Source organism: Equus caballus, chromosome 1, assembly GCF_041296265.1.
Source record: "Equus caballus isolate H_3958 breed thoroughbred chromosome 1, TB-T2T, whole genome shotgun sequence".
Lineage (NCBI taxonomy): Eukaryota > Metazoa > Chordata > Mammalia > Perissodactyla > Equidae > Equus > Equus caballus.
In genome coordinates this window covers 133,925,351-133,951,436 of record NC_091684.1, presented here as the reverse complement: position 1 = coordinate 133,951,436, position 26,086 = coordinate 133,925,351, and the positions used below count along the sequence as shown (strand labels likewise).

Here is a 26,086-nt window from a genome sequence, read left to right as displayed (position 1 = left end):
TCGTTACTGCTAGCCTTTAGATAAGGTGGCCTTTACTTAGTTGAACTGTTTCAGACATACAGACTGAACTAGTGACATCTCACATTCTAGGACTTGATTTTCCTTCCACCCTTCCCCACCCCCTGTTTTTTTTCCTTTAAAACAAAAATAGGGTTTTTTTTTTTAGTTTAATACACTGGAAGAGATTTAAAGTCTTGGATAGCTGTAAATGCATCTGCTCAGTACTGTACTAAATGTTGAAGAGAATATGAGAAGGCTTATTCTCAAGGAGTTTGTGATCTCTTTGAATTTAGACACTCAAAGCTATTAGGTCAGTGAGTAGTTTAATCAGGCGTTAAGTGGATACTAATAGGTATTCATGGAAGAGAGATCTGTGGAGGTTATCTGCAAGATGGCTAGGATTTGGGTGGAAAGAAAAGAGGGATAGGAAGACATTCTAAGAAATTGAATAAAGTGAGAATGAGGAAAGTGTCCAAGTAATGGTGAGGTCAGCTAAAGTAGAACAGTTTATAAATTGTGGGTAGTAATGTTGTAGAAGCTGAGAGGTTTGATGCTGTGAAGAAAGGCACAAGTCATCACATTAAATTCTTTTCTTTGGGTTTGACCTGTGGTAGCTATATGTATTAGTTATCTTTAGCCCCATAATACCCCAGAACTTAGTGGCTTAGAAACAGCAAGGGTTTATCATCTCACAGTTTCTGTGGGTCATGATTCTGGGTGCAGCTTAGCTGGGTGCCTCTGGTTCAGGGTCTCTTATAAGGCTGCAACCAAGATACCAGCTGGATTGCAGTTCTCAAGGCTTGACTGGGGGAGGGTCTTCTTCCAAGCTCATGTAGCTGTTGGCCAACCTCTTTGACTTGCTGGCTTTTGGCCAGAGACATCAGTTTCTTACCATGTGGGCTTCTCTAGAAAGTGGTTTGCATCACAAGTAGCTTCTTTCCTTCTGAGCAAGGAGTCAGAGAGAGCCCTCAAGATGAAAGCCATAGTCTTTTTATAACTTCGTCTCAGAAGTGACATCCCATTACTTTGCCATATTCTTTCTAAGTGAGTAACTAAATCCGGCCCACACCCAACAGGAGGGGATTACACAAAAGTAAGGAGGTGGGGATCCTTGGGGCCATCTTAGAGGCTGCCTACCATGATATACATATCTGGCTCAGTCAAGAAGTGAATGACACCTATTGTATAATGCTTATCTATCCAGTCAATTTATATACTAATGGGAGTGCATAGTAGTTTGGTTTTTCATTTTTGATCAACCATAAATTATTTGTATTTGGCTTTGCAAAGCATTATTATTCCTTTAAATGGTAAGCATTCCTAATTACCTTTCAGTGGCTAAGATAAAAGAATAGTTTGTAGTCTCTTTGAATTGGCAGGAATTTGAGATTCTCCAGTCCACTGATTTTTTTTTTTCCTCTCAACTTTAGCTACATAGTGGAATCACCTGGGGATTTTTTAATCACACTTTTTATTCTGATAATTATAGATTCACATGCAGTTGCAAGAAATAATGCAGAGAGATCCCACATACCCTTCACTGATTTTTCTACAATGGTAGCATCTTGCAAAACTGTAGCATAATATCACAACCGGTATATTGACATTGATGCAATCTACTCATCTTATTCAGATTTTTTTACCCGAGGATTTTTTAAAATGCAGGCACTCAGGCCCCACCCCAGAGTAAGCAAATGGGTCTCCGTGAGATGGACCAGGCATTATTGTTAAACAGAAATCTTCTCTGGATTATGTTAGTGCACAGCCAGGGATGAGCATCCCTGTTCTTGTCCAGTGTCTGTTGGTAAGTAAAGAATCCTCTCTGTAACATTCCAATCTCTGCTTAACTACAAATAAATCACAGTGAACTGTTTTGTGATGTAGCTCATTCCAAGTTTAACTCTTGATTTTTTTTTTTCTGCAGAGGAACATTCGCCCCTGAGCTAACATCTGTTGCCAGTCTTCCTCTTTTTTTCTTTTTTTTTTTTTTTGGCTTGAGGAAGATTAGCCCTGAACGAATTTCTGTGCCAGTCTTCCTCTATTTTGTATGTGGGTCACTGCCACAGCATGGCTGGTGAGTGGTGTACGTCTGAACCCATGAACCTGGGCCACCAAAGTGGAGTGCGCCGAACTTAACCACTATGCTACGGAGCTGGCCCCCATTTTTTTTTTTTAGACTAAATAAAATCTGCTTTCATTTTAATTTCACCTGTTGCTCCTAGGGTGGTCCTTTGGTGAATTTTTTATTTTATTTCAAAACATAATTGTTGTTTTGGAAGCCTGAAGGAAAAACTTTCCTTCCTGAAGTTAAGCAATCCCCTTTCTCCATTCCTTTTATGACAGTGAGCCTATATCTTTGATTATGCATGTTGTCAACTTCTCTGTTTTTCCATTAGCCACTTTCTTTTAATAGGCATAATATCACAAGCTATAACTTTGCTAAGACCTTGACAGTATATATACAGGTCATCATTTGATTTTGACACTATGGTACTATGTATCTTTATAAGTAGCTTAATTATTCTCATTAAATGATGGGATGAATAGAAGAATAAGTATTTGGACTGACATTTGATGATCACTTATTATTACTTGAGAGAGTTATCTGTAGTCAGGGGCTTTTTCTCACCTGGAGTGACTGATCCTTTGGGGCCCATGGAGATAGCAGTGGCAGTCCTTGCCTTATTTCAGTGTTTTTAAAAGCCTAATGTATTTAAAACAAAGCAAAACAAAACTGTTCAAGCTAATTAAAATGTGGGTTAATGTTGGATCTTATTTCCAAAAGAACAGTACATTTTACAGAGTCAGTAGATTTCTACAATCATATATAATTTGTTTCTTCTTAAATTTTGCTTTCTTCCTGAATTTTCATTCTCTTGGTGATAGGTGGTCATCTAATCTTAAATGTCTCATTTCTTGATGTATCTTGGTGCAGTTGGTATTTGAATTAAATTGATAGGTGGTTTGGTATCTTAATAGAAGGCAGCATAAAAAGTTCTTACTGACCTAGCAGCTGCTCTGGCAGATTAACTTTTCAGAGCCCTACTTTTTTTCATTTTTAAAAATGAGAATAGTAGTATTAAGGCCGAAAGGTTGTGAGGATTTAAATGAGAAATGCCAAATATTGTACTGGGAGTTTTCCATGTAATTTTTTTTCCTTAATGTAAACATTGTTGCAAGGCATTTTTCCTTTTTGCTATGTTCCATTTAAAAGAAGTGTCACAAGTGACCTGGCACTTAATACTTTTTGGCAAAAAGTGTAGCAGATAATGAAGTATTAGGTAGCATTTCCTTATTACTAGGACGTTTGTTTAGACAATGCTAAGAATAGCTATAATTCCAGCTACTTCTCTCCCAGCTTGCTTTGCTGTCTTCTTTGAAACTGTCATACTTCTAATTCAGATCTTAACTGACACCAATTACTTGGTAATATAGCCTTTCTCTTAATCACAATCGTACATTTTTTTAGGGATTAAAATATAAGCCAGAGACTGACAAGTCTTTTCTGATTCTTCGGAAGTATTTACAAGTAAAAACCTCTATCTAATAATGTGGATACTTAAATTGAAATTTGTGAAATTTTAGACAGGTAGTTTTCTGAAACCCATTTGAAACCCAGATTTACTGCCTTCTCTCCTCAAGCTCTTCTTCCTTTGATTGGCCTACCATTCTTGGAATTTGAGAATCATCTTTGATTCCTTTTTCCCCTGTATTTTCCACATCCAGTTAGCCCTGATCAAATTGTCTCTGAAATTTGTTTTACGTTATTGCTATCCTTTTTACTAATCCTAACCTGGGGCCTCTTTTTATTTTGCCTTCTTTCTCTGGGCTTCCAGACTGTCATACTACCAAATATAAACATAGTAGTCATTTTCCTGCTAAAAAAGACTTTATTCCTACCCCTTTGCCCCCTATTAGAAGTCTAGTCCAGATTCTTTAATATAGCATTTGTGGCTTCCCTGTCTTGATGATAGCTAATGTTTTCAATCTCATCTGCTGTAGTTCCTGATTCTCCCACCACGCCTAATTGCACTACTTATAATTCCTTAATATATAATACACATTTGTGTTTTCCTGTTTTTGCTCATGCTGGTGCCTCTTCCTATCATACTCTTTCTCGTCTTAATTGTCTGATATACTCTTTTTCAGACCCTGCTCAAATACTACCATCTCTCTTACCTGGTTCCTCTTCTCTGTGTTTCTATTCTAGTGCTTAGCTCTATTTGCATAACACTTCATATGGATGTTTGGTGTAGCCTACATGAGGTTGTAATATGGCCATCTCAATACCTAAGTCTCTCTAACTAGCTAGATAGGAGGGTTTTGAGAGTGAGAGCTGAGTCGTCTTCATCCGTAGCATTATGGCACACTAACACAGTCTCTGATATAATAGAAACTCAGTAAATACTTGTTGAAGTTTGTCCTTGCATAGTAAATGCTTGCTGCCTCGGTGTCCTCATCTGTAAACGAAAGGGAGCCAGACAAGATTTTCTTCTGGCACTAATAAATTATTTTGTGATTTCTAGATAATGCCACACTGAAAATGTAAGAACATGGCAAAAAAAAGTTTAAATTCCAAGAGGATAAGTTTTTAAAGGCCTGATAATAATAGCGACCCTTTTAGATTAAACTTTATTTGCGTGTAGTTCCCTGGCACTTTATATGAACTGACAGTGATATTAAAAACAATTAAGTCACTCTAATATAGTAGTTCTCAAAGTATAGTCCATGAAAGCAAAACTATTGTATGATAATGTTAAGACGTTATTTTCCTTTTTTAAATGTGCTGACGTGTACTGATGGTGTAGAAAGAAAGAGTGGGTAAAAACACGGGAACATTAGCAAAGGTTAAATCAGTGGCACCAGACTATACTGGTCATTGTATTCTTTACCACCACAGACTCAGTAAAAAATATCAGTTTCACTTATTGTCCTGGATGAAGCAGTAAAAATTACTAAGTACCTATCTTCTCAATAGCTCATGTGGCAAAATTGGAGGTATGCATAAAGCACTTCTATTTACTAAAGTACAGTGGTTGTCTTGAAGGAAAACTGTGCACTTGTTTGATTTGTGAGCTGAACAAGCTGCTTGTTTGATGGAACACCGTTTTTACTTGAAAAAATGACTGACACACTGGTTATTTAGACAAATGGCAAATAAACGTATGGTAAATGTTTCTTCAAGTGAATGAAATACACCTGTCATTTCAAGGAAAACTGCTTACAGTGTTTGTTGCCAGTGATACTATTTTTAAGTTTTTAAGTGAAAATTAGAATTTTGGAAAATTTCTATCTGCCACTGTGAGACTGACAGCTTCCTAGTGCTTAAAAACTTCTGATGAGATATTGTATAGGAAGATATATCCACACTTGGAAGCGCTGCATAACATAATGAAACCAGTATTTTCCAAATTACCAATTTTCCAATGACCAGTTGTGATATTGCACAGTCGTATATTGGTAAATGATCCATTCAAAGTACAAGATAGACCGGTGGATTTTAATATAACCAGACTATGAAAGGTTCTTTGATATGCTGTCAGATTCTACGTTGTAACTAGTCTTTAAGAAACTACCATGTTTTGAGTTTTGGTGTAATATCAAGAAGAATATCCATAATTATCTAAAAAGACTATTAAAATGCTCCTTCTTTTTCCAACTACATGTCTTTGTGAGGCCACATTTTCTTTATTCTTCAAACGAAACAACATACCCAAGAGATTGAATGCAGAAGCAGATAGGAGAATCCACCTGTTTCCTATTTAGCCAGATATTAAAGAGACTTTCAAACATATAAAATAGTGCAGTTTTCTCACTTTTGTTTTAGAACATATAATTTATTTTCATAAAAGTTTTTGTTTTAACTTGTAATGGAGTTAATTACTCTTATTTTTAATGAATTAATAAATATTTTAAAAATTTTGTTTTAATATCTCCGTAAACATTGATAATTAAAACTCACATAAACAAAACTCTTTGGCATCCTCAATAATTTTTAAGATGAAAAGGGGTTCTTAGACCAAACAGGTTGAGAATCACTGCTCTGATGTTCTGAAGTATTTCTGAATCATTAAAGAAATGTAATGTAGGCTTGCAGACAGAAGATATGACAACCACACTACATGAGTTTACTGTAAATTAGCAATGGATTATAAATTACAAATTAAGAAGTATTGATTAATCAAACATTTATGTATAAGCTATGTTAGATGCTGTGGCGGTATTAACAAATATTAGATTGGATACTTAAAAAATAAAATCTAGGAAATGTGAATCATAAGATGTGGCTTGTTGGGGAATGATGATTGGAAATGGGATGAGATGCTTAATATTTTCAAGGAGGAGCTATCAGAGATACCACCTGACATATTCCGTTTATTTATTTGTTTATATTCTGACTTCTTACATTGAAATGAAGGCTCTATGAGAGCAGGGACTTTGTTTTAATCATTACTGTAGTTCCAGTGCCCAGAACAGTGTCTGGTACATTGTAGGCACTTAGTCAGCATTTCTTTGTGTAAATATTTCTATTTGCCTCCAGTTTTTTTTTTTTAAAGATTTTATTTTTTCCTTTTTCTCCCAAAGCCGCCAGTACATGGTTGCGTATCTTTAGTTGTGGGTCTTTGCAGTTGTGGCATGCGGGACGCCGCCTCATCATGGCTTGGTGAGTGGTGCCACGTCCGCGCCCAGGATTTGAACTAGCGAAATCCTGAGCTGCCGAAGTGGAGCGCATGAACTTAACCACTCGGCCACGGGGCCGGCCCCTGCCTCCAGTTTTGAAGAGTATTTTGCTCTGTATATAATTTTAGGTTTGTAGTTGTTTTCTTTCAGCACTTTAAAGATTTTGATGTCTTCTGGCTTCCATTGTTTGTGGTACCAGGAAGCTAACAAATCTTTAATCTGAGTGCTTGTAAGATTTTTTACTTTGTATCTAGTCATGGTTTTCTCTGTGTTTATCTTGCTTTGGGTTTTCAGATCCTTTTGAATCTGTGGGGATGATGCCTTACAAGTTTTAGAAATTCTCAGTTCTGCCTTTTTTATCGCCTTTCTTTCTAGTACTCCAGTAACACATATATTAATGCTTTTTGTTATGTTCCATATGTGACCAGTGCTCTTTTGTATATCTTAAAAATCATCTTTTCTCTGCTTCAGTTTGAATAATTTCTATTGATTTTTCTTCTGGGTCTTTAAATCTGTCTTCTTTTATCTTCTATTAAACATCTCTTAATTAGCTCTTAAATTCAGATATTGTAGTTTTCAATTCTAGAGTTTCCATTTGATTCTTTTTAGATGCTGATTTTCTGATGATTTCTTTTTCATCTGTTTTCCATCTATTGCTCTGTTTCCTTCAGCATACTAATCATTTATTCTTTTTTTAAAATTTTTTATTGAGTTAATGATAGGTTACAATCTTGTGAAATTTCAGTTGTATATTATTGTCTGTCAGTCGTGTTGTAGGTGCACCCCTTCACCCTTTGTGCCCACCCCCCACCCCACCTTTCCCCTGGTAGCCACTAATCTGTTCTCTTTGTCCGCAGGTTTAAAGTCCTCATATGAGTGGATTCATGCAGAGATTGTCCTTCTCTATCTGGCTTATTTTACTTAACATAATTCCCTCAAGGTCCATCCATGTTGTTGCAAATGGGACGATTTTGTTCTTTTTTTTTTTTATGGCTGAGTAGTATTCCATTGTATATATATACCACATCTTCTTTATCCAGTCATCTGTTGATGGGCACTTAGGTTGCTTCCACATCTTGGCGATTGTAGATAATCCTGCAATAAACATTGGGGTGCGTAGGACTTTTGGAATTGCTGACTTCAAGCTCTCTGGATAGATACCCAGTAGTGGAATGGCTGGATCATATGGTAGTTCTATTTTTAATTTTTTGAGGAATCTCCATACTGCTTTCCATAGTGGCTGCACCAGTTTGCATTCCCACCAGCAGTGTATGAGGGTTCCTTTTTCTCCACAACCTCTCCAACATTTGTTACTATTTGTTTTAGTTATCTTTGTCATTCTAATGGGTGTGAGGTGATATCTTAATGTAGTTTTGATTTGCATTTCCCTGATGATCAGCGATGATGAACATCTTTTCATGTGCCTATTGGCCATCTGTATATCTTCTTTGGAGAAATGTCTGTTCATGTCTCCTGCCCATTTTTTGATTGGGTTGTTTAATTTTTTGTTGTTGAGTTGTGTGAGTTCTTTATATATTATGGATATTAAGCCTTTGTTGGATGTATTACTTGCAAATATTTTTTTCCAAGTTAGTGGGTTGTTTTTTTGTTTCAATCTTGTTTTCCCTTGCCGTGAAGAAGCTCTTTAATCTGATGAAGTCCCATTTGTTTATTCTTTCTATTGTTTCCCTTTCTGAGAAGACATGGTGTCCAAAAAGATACTTTTAATACTGATGTCAAAGAGTGTACTGCCTGCGTTTTCTTCTAGAAGCCTTGTGGTTTCAGGTCTCAGCTTTAGGTTTTTGATCCGTTTTGAGTTTATTTTGGTGAATGGTGAAAAAGAATGGTCAATTTTCATTCTTTTACATGTGGCTTTCCTCTTCTCCCAGCACCATTTGTTGAAAAGACTTTCTTTTCTCCATTGTAGGCCCTCAGCTCCTTTGCTGAAGATTAGCTGTCCATAGATGTGTGGTTTTATTTCTGGGCTTTCAATTCTGTTCCATTGATCTGTGCACCTGTTTTTGTACCAGTACCATGCTGTTTTGCTAATCATTTATTCTTAAAAGTTTGTCAGCTGACTCTAGTATCCGAATTATCTACAGTCTCTTCAAATTATCTTTTTTTTTCTTCTCGGTTTTTGTCATGTGTTCCCGTCATTTGACATACTTTTGATTGCATGCCATACATTGTGTATAAAGTATTTTAGAGATTCTGGGTATTGATAGATTCCTCTAGAGAAGATTTTCATTATTCTTCTGCTGGGCACTTAGAGTGGTGAATGGTCACCTTAATCCAGTGAGCCTGAGTTCTGGCCTGTTCAGTTTTGGTCCATCTTCTATCTGCTGCTGGCTGTTTAGGGTCTTCATCTAAGAACTAGCTATACTCTCAGCAGTCTCTCCCTTAGGGGGTCTGAAATTTTAATTATTGTCTCCCTAGACTCCTGGAAGTACCGCTCTGTGTTTCAGAGGCTTTACCCTTGGATTTTTAGGTATTGGCCCTGTGCAATCCCAGGATTCAGCAGATGTCCTGAGGGGAAGACTGACCATTCCTCCACTCCTTGAGACACCCCTTCAAGTTTCAATATTAGTTTCCTTTTGTTGTTGTAACAAGTTACTATGAATTTAGTGACTTAACACACGTTCCTTATTTTACAGTTCTGACAGTCAGAAGTCCAAAGTGAATCTCACTGGGCTAAAATCAAGGAGTTGGCAGGCTATTTTCCTTCTGCAGGCTCTAGGAGAGAATCTATTCACTTGCCTTTTCACTTCTAGAGGCTTCCTGCATTCCTTGGCTTGTGGCCTCTTACTCAAAGCCAGGAGCATAGCATCTGCAAATCTCTGACTCTGACCTCCACTTCTTCCACTTTAAAGGACCCTTTGATTACATTGGGTTGACCTAGATAATCTAGGATAATGTCTTTCTTTTAAGGTTAGCTGATTAGCAACTTTAATTCTGTCTGCAACATAAATTCCCCCTTGCCATGTAACATAACATTCACAGGCTCCAAGTATTAGGATGTGAACATCTTTAGGGGGGACCACTAGTCTGCCTCCCAGTAGCACCCCTCTGTGGTAGATTTTCACTCTTCTCCTTGTTCCCAGAATTTGCAAGTGCCCCACGTAAAAGCCACTGCTGTTGTAAGATCACCTGTTCCTCTAGTTCCTGTTGCCTCATCTACTCTGTGCTGCCTTCAGAAAGGTGGTTTGTGCCCATTGTCTAGCTTTCCTAGTTCTGGTTAGGAATGCTGGTTTACCTCCTAGCTATTATATCCTACCTGGAAGGGGAACAATAAATATTTAAAAATCAGTGAATACCTTTAGTCTCTGCGCTATGTTTTGGGGATTTTTAGAGCATGTATTCCATGGGAGCAAACAACCACTTTGTGGTGTGTAGAATGCATTTTTGAACTTGGATTCCAGCTAGAAAATATGACATTTTAAAGATTGGAGTAAGGAGTCTGTCTGAGATTTGGGAAACTGACAGGATGGAGGGGAAAAAAGATCTAATTTACTCACTTTTATGGAAGGGGAGACTCACAAACATAGACAAAAGTGGCAATAGCTGATATTTATGGACTATGCTAGGTGTTTTCACTTGTGTTAGTTACAAAATCCCAAGGAAATAGCATTATCTCCATTATACGGATGAGTATATTGAAGCTGGAGAAGCTGAGAAATGGGTTTCTCAGAGAAGCTCAGGGTTTCTCTGTTAGAGACTGGTGGAGGTCATTGAAACTGGGCCCTTTTGACTTTTAAAGTATGAGCTCTTCTGCTATACCAAATTTTTTCAGACGTAGTTGGACTTTTTGACTGAGCCAAATTCTTGTACTTAAGTTTTCTGTGTTTGTATACTGAAATTTTACAATACTAAAATCTTTCGTTGTAGCTAATTGACTCTGATCTTAGATGAGTCACTTGTATTAGTTATCCATTGCTACATAACAAGTTACTCCAACACTTAGTGACTTGAAACAACAAACATTTATTATCTCATAGTTTCAAGTGGCTTAGCTCCGTGGTTCTGGCTCAGAGTCTCTAATGAGATTGTAGTCGTAGTCAGCTGAGGCTGCATTTATCTGAAGGCTTGGTTTGTGCTGAAGAGCTGCTTTCAAGATGGCTCACTCACATTGCTATTGGTAGGTGGTCTCAGTTTCTTATCATGTATGCCTCGTCGTAGAGCTACTTGAGTGTCCTGACTGCATGTAAGCTGGCTTCCCCCAGAGTAAGTAATCAAAGAAAGCAAGACGGATGCCATAATTAAGTCTTTATGACTAGCTTGGAAGCCATAATTTGTAATTTCTGCGATGTTCTTTTGGTTACACAGGTCAGCACTATTCACTGTGGGAGGGGACTACGCAAATACCAGGAGACAAGGATCATTGGGGGTCATCTTGGAGGCTGGCTACCACAGATACCATGTGGAAAGGAAGAGTAAGATATAGGGATATGGTGGTGAGGCTAGATTTTAGTTCCAGGAACATGACATTTAAAAAAAAATTGATGATATGCTTAACAAGTAATAAAAAGTAATCTTGAAAGCCCTCCAAACTGAGTGTAGGGCAGCCTTCTTTTGCATAATACAGTAGGTTTACCAAAATCAATATTTAAAAACTTCTTCCACATGTGGGACAAGTATTTATAAGGCTTTTAAGTACATGACAATCACGTTGTCTGTTTAATTCACATTTCATACAATTTCATAAAACTCTTAGATCTTACAGTCTTGGAGTAGAGTCTAGTTCCATCTGATTACTCTGTGACTTTGGACTAAATCAATCTCTGCTCTGAATATACCCTTGCAAAAGAAAAGGTTTGGGCTTCATCATTTCTGAAGTTCTTTTTCAGTTATAAAATTCAGGTAGCGAGAAAAGATAGTGTCAATGCTTTTAAGATAGGAAACTGAAAGACCAAAGCCGCCTTTCCATCTGATCTTATGCCACTGTCTATCTTGAATGCTGTCCTCTTGAGTTTTGCTATTCCTAAAACCACAATACATCTTCCTGTCACCGTGTTCTGCCAAATCTATACTAAACTTTTACATCCAGATGCCTCCCCTTGGTACATGTGCTTGGCAGTAGGTGTACAAAGATGAGTGGAGAACATTCCTTTCCTTTTTCAGGGCTCCTAGTCTAGGAAGGGCAGACAAGTAAATAAGTACTTGATTATAAGTCAGTGACTCAGAACCCATCATGCCCACTTTTATCCCATGTGTAGCTTGATCTCAATTATTGCCGATTTCTGGACCTGCCCTGGCCTAGTTTTCAAAGTTGACAATCTTAGTGTATTGCCATTACCCGGAAATCTCACACTTTACCAGTTTCTCTTTTGAAATGTTATTTTTACACCAGGTCAACCCTGGTGTGTTTTACTTTTGTTGTGTGTTGACCCCTTTTTGCTTAAGGAAAGCCCTCCCTTCCGAAGAGACTCGTTGGTTTTTAGGAAAGAGGGAAAATATCGACCTTTGTGTGAATAAGCAGAGTCTTGTTAGAAGCTATTAGAAGTTATTAGAAGGCTCTCATTGGCAAAATAAGAAAAATTGAAAGAATGTGAAAAGGATGATATTGATGGAAAATGGGGCCTTGTGAGTATAGTATGGTCACCACAGATTTTTCAGGGAGTGCTGAATGTCTCCTTTTCTTACAGGGTGGTCATTCTGTTCAGTTTATGACAGTGTCAAAAATGTTCATACTTGGTCTAAGTTTATGGCCTGAGAAAGTGTATCAAATCTTTACCATTCATGATAAGCAGTGGGGTGGGAATGAGATAGGAAATAGTGAATACGGAGGAAGCTGCTTAGCCTAGGAGTCCCAATACCAGGTTACAAGAGAATGCAGATTAGGATAAAAGATTCCTTAGCATGGTAGATCAGGCTTTTCTTCACACTCATCCTGGCATAACAAAACAATGATAATTCCTTGTGAAATTTTTCTCTGTGCTTTTGTAAAGCTTTTTCTTTTGCTTCAAATTCTTTTCCCTGATGAACTCATTCAGACTTCAAGACCAACCTTAAACATCATTTCTTCTTTGAATCCTTCCCTATGAGTGGGTTTCAGAATTTTGTATATACTTTTATTTTGAAAAGCTCATCTTGGAGCTAGCCTGGTTGCATAGTGGTTAGGTTCTGTGTGCTCTGCTTTGGCAGCCCAGGGTTTGTGGGTTCAGATCTCTGGTGTGGACCTACATCACTAATCAAGCCATGCTGTGGCAGCAACCTCCATATAAAATAGAGGAGGATTGGCGCATGTGTTAGCTCAGGGCCAATCTTCCTCAACAAAAAACCCCCCAAAACCAAAAAACAGAAAGCTCTTCTATTATTTATTTACCCGCTAAATAGACTCTGAAATCCTTGAGGGTAGGATCAGTGTATTAATTTTGGTATTCCCGTTGGCCATCACAGTTCCTGGAACACAGCTGATAAATAAACATTGAATAAATAGTCAAATATGAGTGAGATTTAGTATTGATTTTAGGTATTATCTCTTTTTTTTTCATTTGTGAATTGTTCACATTCCTCTTCTGTTGACTTCACTGAATTAACTCTTCTCTCATTCTCTAATAGAGTTTCTGTTTTTTGCTCTTAGAGAAATTAAATAACTTGCTCAGGTTTTCATTGCTGGGGTCAGAGCTCAGTATTTTATATCTTTAAATATAAGACATTTTTGAATGTAATTGTTTTGTGTGCTTGGTGTTTTCTGTTTGTCTTTCCAGATCCACTTTACCTTTCTCCATCCAGCTCTATGCCCCAGGAAACTGAGTTACACAGACTGAATCAATGGGCTCTGACTTGTGACTTCATTGCCATGGCTTGTGAATTCAAATAAATAATAAACAAGAGTGTAATAAAGTCAGAAGTCTACTACATGCCCTTTTTAAACTTTACAGTGTGCGTATATGCCATCCTAAAGAAAATTTCAAGCCAAAATTGCTATTACAACATTTACTATTTTCTAGTCCAATGTAGGAATTAAAAAAAAAGTTTTAATGTTAAATAATTTCACTACTTGACCTACATTGTAGAACACATATATTATATAAAATTTGTTCATGATCTATGTATGAAATTACAAACTGAGACCTTTGGTCCACAAAGCCTAACGTTCTCCTTCTGACAGAAGCACCAAGAGATTCTGGAAGATTAGCATTATGAAATTGTTACAGATGTGCTAGATAACAAATGCTTGATGTGTTTAAAGGGGAAATAGCTGACTTATTTTGCTCAATAATGAGAAAGTAGTTTTTTGCGAAGTTCTCAGAGGAGCTTATTACTGATGCTCACCATTTAAACTCAAATGTAAGGAAATGTTTTTATCTTTCAACCTACTGTTCATCACTTCAGTTCTTATGAAGAGAAAATGTAGAGTGGGCCTCAGATTATTATTTAATATGGGAATAATATTCCTTTGAAGAGAAAGTATGTATATAGTTTTACTCACCAGTCTGACTTTTTAAAGGTAATAATTCCATTTCATTGGCTCTAAAGATTTTGTCTGTTTCTGTAATCATCTCAACTTATATTGCATTGCTATAGTTATAGTTGGGTCCTCGGAATATATGACAGTCTGAAACTTGACTTATAATGTTTCATTCCACCCAACTGTAAAGTCAAAAGGATGAAAATTCACAAAAATCCTCTAGTCACCCTTAGGAATGAAAGTATATAACCAATAGCTAAAAAAATTAAGGATGACAGTAAACTTGCGTAATGTTTGTTGCATACCAGAGTAAACACAATTTTTAAAGAAAATTTTATTGAGGTCCTAATAGTTTATAACATTGTGAAACTTCAACTGTACATTATTATTTGTCAGTCACCGTATAAATGTGCCCCTCTACCCCTTATGCCCACCTCCTAACCCCCTTCTGCTCTGGTAACTGGTCATCTGTTCTCTTTGTCCATGTGTTAGTTTATCTTCCACATGTGGGTGAAGTCATATGGTGCTTGTCTTTCTGTGGCTTACTTTGCTTAACATAATACCCTCAAGGTCCATCCATGTTGTTGCAAATGGGACAATTTCGTCTTTTTATGGCTGAGTAGTAGTCCATTGTATATATATACCACATCTTCTTTATCCAACCATCAGTTGATGGGTACTTGGGTGGCTTCCATGTCTTGGCTAGTGTGAATAATGTTGCAGTCAGCATAGGGGTGTTGATTTCAAGTTCTTTGGATAAATACCAAAGAGTTGTGGGATATCTGGGCCGTACAGCTTTTCTCTTTTTAATTGTTTGAGAAATCTCTGTACTGTTTTCCATAGTGGCTGTACCAGTTTGCATTCCCACCAGTAGTGTATAAGGTTCCCTTTTCTCCACATCCCCTCCAACGTTTGTTGTTTTTTATCTTAGTGATTATAGCCATTCTAATGGATGTAAGGTGATATCTCATTGTTGTTTTGATTTGCATTTCCCTGATGATTAGTGAAGTTGAGCTTCTTCTCATGTGCCTATTGGCCATCTGTGTATCATCTTTGGAAAAATGTCTGGTCATTTCCTCTGCCCATTTTTTGATCGGGTTGTTTTTTTTGTTGTTGAGTTATGGGAGTTCTTTATATACTTTGGAGATTAGCCGCTTGTTGGATATATGATTTGCAAATATTTTCTCCCACTTGGTGGGTTGTCTTTTTGTTTTGTTCCTGGTTTCCTTTGCCTTGCAGAAGCTCTTTAGTCTGATGAAGTTACACTTGTTTATTTTTTCTTTTGTTTACCTTGCCTGAGTAGACATGGTAATTGAAAAGATCCTTCTAAGACTGGTGTTACAGAGTGTACTGCCTATATTTTCTTCAAGGAGTTTTATGGTTTCAGGTCTTACCTTAAAGTCTTTGGTCCATTTGAGTTAATTTTTGTGTATGGTGAAAGATAATGGTCTACCTTCATTCTTTTGTTTGTGACTGTCCCGTTTTCCCAATACCTTTTGTTAAAGAGACTTTTGCCATTGTATGTTCTTAGCTCCTTTGTCAAAGATTAGCTGTCGGTAGATGTGTGGTTTTATTTTTGGGCTTTCAGTTCTGTTCCATTGATCTGTGTGTCTGTTTTTGTACCAGTACCATGCCCTTTTGATCACTATAGCTTTATAGTATATTTTGAAGTCAGAAATTGTGATGCCTCCAGCTTTGTTCTTTTTTCTCAGGATCACTTTAGCTCTTCGGGGTCTTTTGTTGCCCCTATAAATTTTAGTATTCTTTGTTCTATTTCTGTGAAGAATGTCATTGGGATTCTGATTGGAATTACATTGAGTCTGTAGATTGCTTTAAGTAGTATGGACATTTTAATTATATTTATTCTTCCAATTGATGTGCATGGAATATCTTTCCATTTCTTTATGTCATCATTGATTTCTTTCAATTATGTCTTAAAGTTTTCTTTGTATAGGTCTTTCACCTCCTTGGTTAAATTTATTCCTAGATATTTTATTCTTTTTGTTGCCATTATAAATGGGATTGTATCTCTTTCTATTAGTTCATTATTAGAGTATAGAAATGCAACTGATTTTTGTAAGTTGATTTTGTACCCTGCAACTTTGCTGTAATTGTTGATTATTTCTAATAGTTTTCTGATGGATTCTTTAGGGTTTTCTATATATAAAATCATGTCTGCAAACAGAGTTTTACTTCTTCATTGCCTATTTGAATTCCTTTTATTTCTTTTTCTTGTCTATTGCTCTGGCCAAAACCTCCAATACTGTGTTAAGAGTGGTGAGAGTGGGCACCCTGTCCTGTTCCTGTTCTCAGAGGGATGGCTTTCAGTTTTTTCCCACTGAGTATGATGTTGGCTGTGGGTTTGTCATATATGACCTTTATTATGTTGAGGTACTTTCCTTGTATGCCCATTTTATTGAGAGTTTGTTATCATAAGTGGATGTTGGATCTTGTCAAATGCTTTCTCTTTATCTATTGAGATGATCATGTGGTTTTTATTCCTCATTTTGTTAATGTGGTGTATCACATTGATTGATTTGCAGATGTGGAGCCATCGCTGCGTCTCTGGTATAAATTGCACTTGATAGTGATGTATGATCCTTTAAATGTATTGCTGTATTTGGTTTGCCAATATTTTGTTGAGGATTTTTGCATCTGTGTTCATCAGTGATATTGGCCTGTAATTTTCCTTTTTTGTGTTGTCCTCCTCTGGCTTTGGGATCAGGGTGATACTGGCCTTGTAAAATCTGCTGGGAAGTGTTCTGTCTTCAACTTTCTGGAATAGTTTGAGAAGGATAGGTATTAAATCTTCTTTGAATGTTTGGTGGGATTCTTCTGAGAAGCCCTCTGGTCCTGGATTTTTATTTTTCGGGAGGTTTTTGATTACTGTTTCAGTCTCTGTGCTTGTGATTGGTCTATTCAGATTCTCTATTTCTTCTTGATTCAGTTTTGGGAGGTGGTATGAGTCTAAGAATTTATCCATTTCTTCTAGATTGTCCAATTTGTTGGCATATGTTTTTTCATAGTATTCTCATATGATCCTTTGTAGTTCTGTAATTTCTCCTCTTTCATTTCTAATTTTATTGATTTGAGCCTTCTCTCTTTTTTGCTAGTGAGTCTGGCTAAGGGTTTGTCAATTTTGTTTGTCTTCTCAAAGAACCAGTTCTCAGTTTCATTGATCCTTTCTGCTGTTTTTTTGTTTCAATTTCATTTGTTTCTGCTCTAATGTTTATTATTTCCCTCCTTTTGCTGACTTTGGGCTTTGTTCTTCTTTTTCTAATTCTGTTAGGTGTAGTATTTAAGATTGCTTATTTGAGATTTTTCTTGTTTGTTAAGGTGAGCCTGTATTGCTATGAATTTCTCTAAGGTCTTAGGACTGCTTTTGCTGTATCCCATGTGAGTTGATATGGTATATTTTCATTTTCATTTGTTTCCAGATATTTTTTGATTTCTCCCTTGATTTCTCCTTTGATTTCTTCGATGATCCATTGGTTGTTCAGTAGCATGTTGTTTGGTCTACACATATTTGTCACTTTCGCAGCTTTTTTCTTGTACTTGATGTGTAGTTTCATAGCATTATGGTCGGAAAAGATGCTTGATATGATTTCAGTCTTAAATTTATTGTGTCTTGTTGTATTTCCCAACCTGTGGTCTATCCTTGAGTATATTCCATGTGTACTTGAGAAGAATGTGTGTTCTGCTGTTTTTGGATGGAATGTTCTATTAATCTATTAAGTCCATCTGGCTTGGTTTTTTGTTTAATTCCACTATGTTCTTGTTGACTTTCTGGATGATCTGGCCATCGATGTAAGTGAGATGTTACGGTCCTCTACTGTTATTGCATTGTTGTTAATGTCTCCTTTTAGATTGGTTAATAGTTGCTTTATGTACTTTGGTGCTCCTGTGTTGGGTGTGTATATATTTATGAGTGTAATGTCTTAGAAGTTGTGTGTCTGTTTTATCATTGTATACTGCCCCTCTTTTCTCTCATTGCCTGTTTTATCTTGAAGTCTACTTTGTCTGATATAAGTATGGCAACACCTGCCTTCTTTTGTTTGCCCTTAGCTTGGAGTATCATCTTCCATCCCTTCACTCGGAGCTTCTGTTTGTCTTTAGAGCTGAGGTGTGTTTCCTGGAGGCAGGATATTGTTGGATCTTGTTTTTTAATCCATCCCACCAACTTTGTCTTTAGATTGGAGAATTCGATCCCTTTACATTTAGAGCGATTGTTGATGTATGAGGGCTTAATGCTGCCATTTTAGGTCTCGTTTCCCATTTGTTCTTTGTTTCCCTTGTTTCTTGTCCTGCGTATTTGGACTGCCATTTCAGTTTGTAGTTCTCCGTGATGGTTTTTTCAGTTTTCTCTTTATTTATCATTTGTGTCTCTGTTCTGATTATTTGTTTAGTGGTTACCATGAGGTTTGTATAAAAAATCTCATAGATAGTCCATTTTCTGATAGCCTCTTATTTCCTTAGTCTAAGCCAATTCCATCCCTTTCCTCTACCCCTTCTAAGTTGTTCTTGTCACAGCTTATTTCATCTTGTGTTGTGCGTTTGTGGTTAAAATGACGAGATTAGAATTATTTTTGATGTTTTCTTTCCCGTTATCTTTAATGTTATATTGTTTGCTAACCTGTTCTGATAGAGAGCTGCAGTTTTCTGATTTTGTCTGCCTGTTTATCTCCTTTCTCAAGGCTTTGTAAACCCTTTTTCTTTTTCCTTTTTTTTCCTTCCAGGTGTGAGGGCCTTCTTGATCAGTTCTTGTGGGATATGGGGTCTTGTGGCGATGAACTCCCTCAGGTTGTGCTTATCTGGGAGAGTTTTTATTTCTCTATCATATCTGAAGGATATTTTTGCTGGATAGAGTATTCTTGGCTGAAAGTTTCTGTCTTTCAGAATTTTGAATATATCGTTCCACCCTCTCCTAGCCTGTAGGGGCTCCTTTGTAAGTTATTTTCTTCTGCCTTGCTGCCCTTAATATTTTTTCTTTGTCCTTGACTGTTGCCAGTTTTACTACTGTATGCCTTGGAGAAGGTCTTTTTACATTGATATAATTAGGATATATAGCTTCTTTTTTATTTCTAGCTCCTTCCTCAGGTTTGGGAAGTTCTCAGGTTATTATTTCTCTGAACAAGTTTTATGCTCCATTCTCCCACTCTTCTCCCTCTGGAATTCTATAATCCTTACATTGCATTTGCTGATGGAGTTGGATATTTCTCAGAGAGTTTCTTTATTTGTTTCTAGTCTTAGTTCTCTCTCCTCCTCCATGTGAAACATTTCTATATTTTCTCCTCCAGACTGTTAATTCTGTCCTCAATAATGTCAGCTCTGTCATTCAGGGAGTCCAGATTTTTCTTTATCTCATCCATTGTGTTTTTCATCTCCAGTATTTCTGATTGATCTTTCTTAATAGTTCCAATTTCTTTTGTGAGGAATTCTCTCTGTTCATTAATTTTAGCCTGACTTCATTGAACTATCTGTATTTTCTTGTAACTCATTGAGTTTTTTTATGATAGTTATTTTGAATTCTCCGTCATTTAGATTGTAAATTTCTGTGCCTTCAGGGTTGATTTCTGGGCACTTGTCATTTTCCTTCTGGTCTGGAATATATATTAATGTATTTCTTCATGTGTTTGATGGCATAGATTTATGCTTTTGCGTAGTGATAGTACCTCGTCACAGATTCCACCTGCTGCCACTGTGGGGCGGGGCAGTCAGGAGCTGTGTACTCTGAGCCCTGGCTTCTGTGCCTGTCTTTTGGAATCTGTGGTGATAGGGCCCCTCTACGATTGCCAATTTGCTTTCTTACAGCTGCTGCTTTTTTAATGTATGTGGGGGCTCTCTGGGTGACTGGCTGAGCTGGATCACCTGGCATGGGGGAGGGCCGTTTTCTTTCATGTGCGATCCCAGAGATGTTCTTTCTCTGCCCTGACTATCTGCTCTCCTGGGGTGCTGGCTTGATGAAGATACTCCTGCAACAGCTTAGCTTCCTTTTGGGGGGAGTGTCCCATGGGCTTGTAGGGAACTTGGAGAGAGAAGGCATTCTTGTGGAGAGTCACCCCTCCCTCCTCTTCTCAGAGCCATGCATGGTCCCGTGCCCTGGATTCCTCCTGGAGAGGGAGAGGAGATCCTCTTACCTCCTTCCGTTCCCCCTCCCCCCCCCCCCCCCCAGGGTGTCCACTACCTCCTCCTTCCGACATATGGCTGTCTGGGTCTCTCAGATGTCTTTTGTGTTGTGTGAATGTTCTCTGTTGGTTTGTGAATGTTCTTTTCCTTGTATCTTAGGGGGAGAGTCTAAGGGAGGAGCTCAGTCTGCTATCATACTGACGTACCTCCGGAAGGAGGTCGATGATTTCTAAATCTTGAAAACTTAAAACCTTTTTTCCTCATTCATATCTGTTCTCTAAATCTCTTCCACATTTTTCTTAAAAAGTAGAAGCCTGTGGAAAGCATGGTCCTTGCTTTTCAAGTAACACGCAACTGTGGATCTGAAGGAGAGGAATGTGGGTGCCACCTCAACACAGTTTTTTATTCCCATAAAGTCAGATTAACAAGGCTGAAAGGGATCTTAAAAATTATCCTAACTGACCATTTACCAAGTACTGCCTCCCTGTTAAGTGGTCTCTGAGCCTATTCTTAAACCTCTATAGTGACATACACCCCCACAGCTGCTTGTAGAAGTGAGCACATTTCATATTTGAACAGCTCTGATTTCAAGTTCTTCCATATATTAATATCTGTTTCTGTAACTTTTTACTTGAACCTGCCTTATTCTAATCTCCTCGTGATAACCTTTCTGCAATTTTAAAGATGATTTTAACATAGTGGAGACTACCAATGCATTAAACTTTATTTAGGCTAATTTTTTTTGTTTGTGTGGAATCCAGAAAAAGTTCCTGCTTTACTTCTTATGGATTGTTGATTAAGAAGATTATTATGCGCTGATATTTTGGATTCAGACCTTTGCATGTCTGCTCAAGCGAAGTTACATGAGGTAGAACACTAGGGCAGCGCATGTGCACCTTGTTCAGTTAAATAAATGTGGGACAAGGCAAAGATGTTTGTTAACACCCTCATTGCCAACAGTGGCAGGTTTTGCAGTAACAAGTGAATAGGTAACATCTTGATGTTACTCTGTTATTAATAGTTTGGGGTTTTGAGCTCTGTGTATTTCCTCTCACTGCGTTTAGAAAAATAAAAGCAGTTGCTACACAATGTTAACTAGTTAGGTCTGAGTAAAATGTTTTCGAGTATATTTTTTAAGCTTCTGGGTCTGTTTAAGTGAAGAATATCCTGAAGTTGCAATACAAACTTCTTATTTTTGTGAATCAGGATTTTCTTTGTTCTGTGTAACCAAAACAAAGTACGTAAGTAAGTTGTGTGCTGAGGCCAGTATGACTGAATTCTCCTCCATAACCTGTGATTTAAAAAAAACAAACAAAAAAACAGCTTTAGTATTCTAAGCATTTATTTCCTTAGTATTTCAAGTATTCTAGGCATGTGTATTCTTCGGTTAAAATTCAAAAAGTACAAAAGATAAAGTAAAAAATCTCGTATTTAAGTATCTTAACTACTACCTGGTTCCATCCCTCAGAGGCAATCGCTATTATTAATATCTCCATTCTTAATATTTCTCTCTTAAAAGTAGAACCTCCACCCTTCCCCTAACCCAATTTTTTCCCTTCTTTTAGGACCCTAACTATGATGTTATGGTTATTTTATGCATTTCCAAGGTTAATGGGTTGCTAAAAATAATGCTTCAGTTTAATTGGGAACAGTATATAGGTAGAATACTCGATAGCTTTTTACTAACAGATATTTTCTTCACTGCTACACTGTACTGGGGGAATACAGATACTGGACAACTCTCGAGGGAGGCGTGTATAAATAAATTATAATACAGTGATATGTACAACAGTAGAGTTACAAGGCTAGAGAAGGAATATTGAATGCTATTTTCTTAGAAGGACTGACAAATCCTGCTAGTGGAAGTGGATCTGAAGCTAGTTTTGAAAAATGAATAGAAGCTCACTAGGCAGATGGGGTTGTAGATGGTATTCCAGACAGAGGAAAGGAGGAATAGAATATACAGAGGCAGAAGCTATTAATGGATTGGTATGTTGAATGAACAATAAGGAATTGAATATTGCTAAAATTATTAGGAAGTAGTGTTCTAGGAACAGGCCAAACAGGTAGGCAGTTTATGAAAGGCTTTAGCTTAATGCTAAATGAAATGGCTTTATGCCCTACGGCCAAAAACTTTAAACTTTTAGATTAATATGGAACTAGTGTTTAGAAAGGCCAGTTTGCTGGCGGTATGGGAAATAAATGAGAATAGGAAGCAGGGATAGTAGTGAGAAGTCTATTACAGTAATCTGAGCAAGAAATATATGATGAGGTTAGTAAGGCTGGAATGGAGAGGAGGGAGAGATATTCAAGATAGTAGAAGGTAGAATCAGTGAGAATTGGTGAATTATTTTATTAGGAAGGAAAATACCTTAGTGGTTGGTTAAATCTTTGGCACCACGTAGACTAAGTTCAGTTCTAGCTTTGTCTTTTATTAGCTGTATAACTTTGTATCAGTTGTTTAATTTTAATAAATTCTCTTTCCTCATCTTTAACATGTATTATAATAGTGTAGTTGAAGCTTTAAGCAACCTTCATTTAACTAACTTCCTGGATTAATAGTTCCTCTCCATTCCCCCAGTTAAACAGCCCTATTTGATGTCCATGACAAGTTCTCAGCGTGTTGGCCTTCCTGGATAAGTAAAACTGAATGACAGAATTAACCAGTTACAGTAGACCTCATACTTTTTTATGCCATTTATATGAAATGTCCAGAATAGGCAAATCCATAGAGACAAAAAGTAGATCAGTGGTTGTCAGAGGCTGATTGGGGGAAGGGGAAAATGGGGAGTGACTGCTCATGGGTATGGGGTTTCTTTTTGGGATGATGAAATGTTCTAAAATTAATGGTTGACACAACTATGTGTCATAACTCTGAATATAATCAAAACCACTGAGGGGCCAGCCCCATGGCCGAGTGGTTAAGTTTGTGTGCTCCGCTTTGGCGGCCCAGGGTTTTGCTGGTTCGGATCCTGGGTGCGGACATGGTACCACTCATCAGGCCATGCTGAGGCGGCATCCCATATGCCACAACTAGAAGGACCCACACCTAAAATATAGAACTATGTACTAGGGGGACTTGGAGAGAAAAAGGGAAAAAAGAAAAGGAAGATTGGCAACAGTTGTTAGCTCAGGTGCCAATATTTAAAAACAAAAAACCCCCACTGAATTATGACTTTGTAAGTGAATTTTATGGCTTAGGAATTATATCTGAACAAAGTTGTAGAAAAAATCTAGTATGCACACCACATTCATAATTCCCCAGTTGTCTTTTATAGCTTTTCTTCTAGTCCAGGATTCAGTCAAGGATCATGCATTATATGTGATTATCATGTCTCCCTACCTCCTTATGTTTTTGAGGGATTATGATAAGAAATGTGTAAATGATTAGATCCCCTTGAAATAAAAGGGGAAACATTTCCCCTCAATTTTTCTTAAACATGTAGCATGAATCTACATTATTTTAGATGCTTACAAAATAAAATATTTGATTAAATTAAAATGGCTTTTACATGAATGTAAGATCAAGCTTAAGCGAAGCCAGCATTTTGAGATATTAAGGTGTTTTTTAAAAAGTAACTTTCAGAAGCTTCTTGAAGTGTAAATACTTGTTTGAATGGATTTGAGGTAACAGAAAGACTACATAGCTTTTAAAGATGTTGTTGGTTTTGTATATAAATGTTTTACTGTATCTTGGTACTTGGCTTAAATGGCACTATTATATGTTCTTTTAAGCCCCCAAAATTATCTTATCTAGGTGTGCTCGCAACCATTTTTACATAGATAGGAAAATGTAGAATGGTAAAATGCTGAAATAGGACTTTTATTTAATGATTCCAAGTATACTCTTATCACACAGACCTTAGCATTATGGTAGAAATTTTCAGTGTGTATCAAATTGCCATTTTAATTTTGGCATAGAAAGTCATCTTTGGATATCATAAATAGTTTCTTATGTATTAAAGAGCAACTTCTACTTGAAGAAATTGTGTGGCATGGTCACAGAAGTGCCTGCTGTATTTGTAACTGTCGATGGTATTAAAAATACTGATTATTTTGCTTGTTGCACTGGTACTATTTCTACTTGAAAAAAGGGAATAATATGGAAATCAAGAATAGTTTGTTTGGGTATGTGTATGGGAGGGTTGCAGACCTGAAGTTCAGGTATTTTATACTATAGAATATAGGTAGATATGTTTTCTTCTGGTTTTCCCCTCCCCTTTATATACCTTGATTTTAATTTTTATCAAATCTATCTGGCCTTTGCCGCTGTGGCCCATTGATCTGTCCATCTGTCTGTTACAGTGCATATTGGGTACTTCCAGAAGTATGAATTCAGTGATGCAAAGGACAGGCGGGCTGCAGCAGCAAAGGTAGGACAGAATCATTACAAAGACAAGTCATTAAACACACATGTGTGCGCACATATTCGCACCAAGTACTTCATTATTTAAGGGCACACCATTTATCTTGTAAATTTTTATGGAAAGCCTGTTCTGATGTGACAGATTTGACATATCTATTTATAAAGGGCACAGTTTTACTATTTTTTAAACCAGAAGCTTACTTGGCACTTAGGCAACAAAATAAATTGGCATTTGCCACTGTCTTTTATTAAAATGCTGAATAATCAAAGAAGTGATTAAATGGAGGATATTAATGATATTTGCTTGATTCATGGACCTGATTGATTTTCAGAAACTATGATGACAAAGGATCCCATTTGTAAAACTGTGGGAGGAAAAGCAGCAGGAAGGATAGATTGATCTGGCCATATGTGTATATTTATATGTTAATATTTATATATCCACTTCTGGAATATTTGATGGAAATAATGTAAGTCTTCCAGGTTTCTTATTAACTTCTGTAAGGAAACTTAAGGATTTCTGTTTAAATATTTGTACTATTTACTTAGATATTTGTATCCATTTACTTGCTAAATAATAGCAGTTATAGTAGCAATTCCTGGCTTCTTTCTTTCTTTTTTCAAATGCTAGGTTAGAATGGGAGAGCAATAGGATTTTTAAACTGTATCCTAAGACCTAAATCACAGGCAAGTTTTAAGAACTTTGGCAATACAGTGTAAACATGGAAGGCTTATGTATGATATGATAAAGTGTTAGATTGCTTATTTATATTGTAGTATTGGCTGTATAATATGGGGGGATAGCTGAGTGATACAGATATTGGCATCATTTTCTATGCTGTTATGCTTCCAAAAGAAAGGGACTGTGTTTTTCTAAATAGGTTAATTCGTGCTTCTCAAGACTTCCAAAATGAAAAGACAGATGAAAATTCCTGTTTGGTTTTCAGTGAAGGTTGCTGGTTTTTCAAAATGACTGTGAAACCTAAGATCTTAATTATGTGCAGCCTAAATTCTGGCCCAAAAGGCTGATGTTAGTAGTTAATACTTTAATAAACGCTATATACTATATTTGAGGAGATCTAGTTTACTCTAAGTTTCTTGATAGTGGAAATCTATTTTGAAGTGAAGCATCAGTGGTATACCGTAGTAGAGGTATTTTGAATTAATACTGTTAAAACAAGATGTTTTCTTGTGTTTAAGGTGGCTTTTGTTTTGGTCTTGGAAACCTTTTTGGTTAACTTTTTTTACTTTCGTATTTCATATTTAGCACCTTCTTTCAAATGTATTTTAGGTATTTCATGGTCTGAATAGATCATAAATCACTTTTTCCATTTTATAGTGTGGCAATATTAAAGTGAATATTAGTCATGCATCTATAATTACTTCAATATTGTCAGATCTGGCAGTCCAACTCAATATAAAGCAAAATAGTTCTAAAATTTTAGAGACCCAGGTTCTTTCTAATTCTGACTCTGCCACTATTGACATTTCAGAAGTAACTG

At 36.8% G+C, this 26,086-nt stretch overlaps 1 protein-coding gene across 4 annotated transcripts in view; it reads left to right on the top strand.

Moving 5' to 3' along the window:
• LOC100063282 (E3 ubiquitin-protein ligase ARIH1) overlaps positions 1-26,086 on the top strand; it is a 188,252-nt gene that overhangs the window by 5,476 nt on the left and 156,690 nt on the right. Inside the window, exon 2 of one of the 4 annotated variants that reach the window (XM_070233823.1) lies at positions 24,524-24,591. The exons of the other annotated variants lie outside the window; for them this stretch is intronic. Within the exon in view, the coding sequence (XP_070089924.1) occupies positions 24,524-24,591 (68 nt within the window). The remainder of the gene's footprint in view (positions 1-24,523; positions 24,592-26,086) is intronic. 4 annotated transcript variants of the gene reach the window in all.